At 48.0% G+C, this 2,971-nt stretch overlaps 1 protein-coding gene across 1 annotated transcript; it reads right to left on the bottom strand.

Annotated features, from left to right (window-relative positions):
• Window positions 1-52: 52 nt before the first annotated feature.
• On the bottom strand, window positions 53-1,758 carry LRRTM1 (leucine rich repeat transmembrane neuronal 1). The gene has a single exon (XM_010137319.1). It carries the CDS (start codon window positions 1,674-1,676, stop codon window positions 111-113), a length of 1,566 nt encoding a protein of 521 aa, XP_010135621.1. The 5' UTR covers window positions 1,677-1,758; the 3' UTR covers window positions 53-110.
• Window positions 1,759-2,971: the final 1,213 nt, after the last annotated feature.

Here is a 2,971-nt window from a genome sequence, read left to right as displayed (position 1 = left end):
CCCCGTCAAAGCCCGCCACCCCCCCCCCACCAGCCCCCCCCCCAGCCCCGTGCCACTCTCTGCCTGCACGCCATTATTTGGTTGCACACTGTTGAAATCCCCAAGGAAAATCACACCTCGCATTCCCTCGCTGGCTGCTGGTGACAGGAACAAGATCCGTACTCATTAATGATTACCAGGGCTCCCTCAATGTGGTTGGGTTTGTAATCAACGTAATACTCCTGGGCTGACATGGCAGCCATTTGATGCATGGTCTGTTTTTGCTTCTGCTTTCTGCGCTGTGTTACAAAGCACTGTCTGAGATGCCTTAAGCCAGCTGGAAAGCACTTCCAGGAGACATACAACACTAAGACCACGATGAGGAAGGAAAAAATCAGTGCCATGGTCCCCGTCACCACCTTGTGAATCTGCACAGCGTTTTCCGAGTTCTCGCTGGGCATGGTCACGGTTATGTAGTACGTCGTCGGGTCCCCTTCGCTGTCCTGCACGTCGTATGTGGCGGTGGCAGAGCCATACCCGAACGTTTGGTCACTGTTGTTCGTCACCGGGGAGAAGGTGTTAACGCTCGTTGGGTCTGCCGCGTCTTCACACAAGTGAAAAGCGTACACTGCGTCCAAAACATCCTCGCCCTGTGCGTACTCGGGGGTGGCACAGAGCAGGTTGCTGTCGTAGCGACCCTTGAAGTTGCTCAGCCAGGAGGCCAGGGCGCAAACGTTGCGGCTGCAATCCCAGGCGTTTGCAGAAAGGCTGATGCTCGTGAGGGACTTCCAGGAGTCGAGGACTCGGGAGTCGATGTAGGTCAGCCGGTTGGAGTCCAGCTGCAGGGATTTGAGGTGAGGTACACTTTCGAAAACGTGAGGTTCGATGTATTCGATTTCGTTGCCGGAGAGATCCATTTTTTCTAGTTGCCATATCCAGTCCAAAGTGTTTACTACGATGGTAACTTTATTCCTTCGCAACCAGAGAGAGTGCAGGGAGATGAGCCTGGGAAAATGGGCTAAATTCACCTTCACCAAGTCATTGTGCTCGAGGTGCAGCTCAGTGAGTTTGAACAAGCCTGCAAAAGAGTTTCGAGCCAGGCTCTTTAACTGATTGTATCCTATGTCTAGAAACTTCAGGCTGCGACAGTCCTGAAAAATTCTCACTGGCACGAACTTGATGGCGTTCGACCGCATGTGCAGAGTTGTCAGTTTTCTCAGCCCGTGAAACAGGTCGGGCTCCAAAGACTGTAGGTTGTTGTACGATAAATCCACACTGCGCAAGTTTGGCATGGGTCGGAAAGTGGTGTTGGGCAGTTGGGTTATTTTGTTGGAACTCAGGGTGAGCTCTTTAACTCGCCGCAATTTTTGAAAGGCATTCCCCTCCACTGAGCAAATGTGATTGTGATCCAGATAGAGCCACGTGAGCTGCATTAACCCTGTGAACTGTCCATCATGCAGCTCTGAAAGGCTGTTGTACCGCAGAGACAAGCCCATCATGCCCGACAGGTTGCGAGGCATCTCTGTAAGATTCAGTGATTCACAGTACAAAAGCCTGCCCTCACACCGACATAGCTGTGGACACCCACTATTCACGGCTGGAAGCATTTTAGAAAAGATACCCAGCGTACACAATATCAACCCCGGGGGCTTCCTCAGCAGCCAGTTTAAACAGAGACCAATAAGAAGGAAATCCATTAGCAAGAATATTTCCAAATATGCTTGAGAATGTCCATTGAATCTTTTCAAATTCTACATCATATTTTATTTAAGAGGAAAAAAAAAACAAATCGAAGCCAGAAAACCAAAGCAAAACAGCAAACAGAACAAACACAGAGGCAAATATTTCACTTTACGGCATGCAGGAGCTGTGCAGCATTAAAGTTCACAGACATTCAAAGGTAAAATGATAGTGATTTTGTTCATGTTAAATGCTGCAGCAAAGGAAAAAAAAAATCTTTCTTCATGAAAGAATTTAATTAAAAAGTGTCTTACCCACCCTTTTCCAGAGAGTGACAACCTCCATTCAGTTGCTTCCTTTGTGTTTGGACTAATTATATGCAGAGCTAAAAAAGACCCCTCTGTGCTACAAATTCAGTCCCTTTCAAATCTGTGCAGGGCTGGCAAGCTCACAATGTCTCACTTCGCTTCTGCTCAAAGAGCGCAAGGCTTGTCCAGCTCGCCTTTTAGCTGACTCCTAGGACCTGCAAGTTTCAGAACTATGTACATGAGCTTGATCTTCTCCTTCTCCCTCTGTCCTTTTCTCTGCAGTTAACACTGTGGCGTGAAAAAAAACTCCAAACTCTTTACTAACGACTCCACAGGATTTGTCAATCTGTTTAATGTCCATCACTCGCCACGACCATTGACCGGCACACCCTTTACTCCACAGCACGATTACCGTTCATTCACTGACCGGCTAAGGGCAGCTTTATTTCCCATTCTTTGTTCGCTTTGCTTGTTAGGTGATGCTTAGAGCAGAGAGAGACAGCAAGAATCCCTTCCCTTCAGCTGAGCAGTGTGTTGCTAGAGCATGCAGAGGCACCTAGTGTTCACTGAGTGTCGTAAGCTGCTCAGGATTGTACGCCTGCACTGTGCATCTCAGACATGGGCAGATGGAAAAGGGGTGGGCAGAAAACCAACGCTGGAGCGAACCGGGAAAGTAATAGATGCTCTTTGATGAAATGGAAAATACTTTAAGCCCATCTCGCCATTTCTCAAACGGGCACGCACACACAGCCGCACAAATCGGCAACAGCGGGGCAGTGCTAAGTAGGAAGCTCGAGAATTAGGATTCTTTTTTTGTTTGGTTTTTGTTTGGTTGGTTTTTTGCTTTTGTTTAAAGGCTGAATTTATAAACTGTTAGCTGGGAGAGGGAGATCGTTGATTTGGGGATTTGGGAAGGAATATATAAGCCAGAACCTTTGGATTGCTTTTTTCTTTCTGATTCGGATGCTGAGATTTGCCTTTCGGAGTCTTGGGGGGGTGGGGGT

The sequence above is a fragment of the Buceros rhinoceros genome, unplaced genomic scaffold (assembly GCF_000710305.1).
Source record: "Buceros rhinoceros silvestris isolate BGI_N320 unplaced genomic scaffold, ASM71030v1 scaffold29855, whole genome shotgun sequence".
In the NCBI taxonomy this organism is placed as follows: domain Eukaryota; kingdom Metazoa; phylum Chordata; class Aves; order Bucerotiformes; family Bucerotidae; genus Buceros; species Buceros rhinoceros.
The sequence above is the reverse complement of the archived record's forward strand: the minus strand, read 5'-3'. Positions and strand labels throughout refer to the sequence as shown.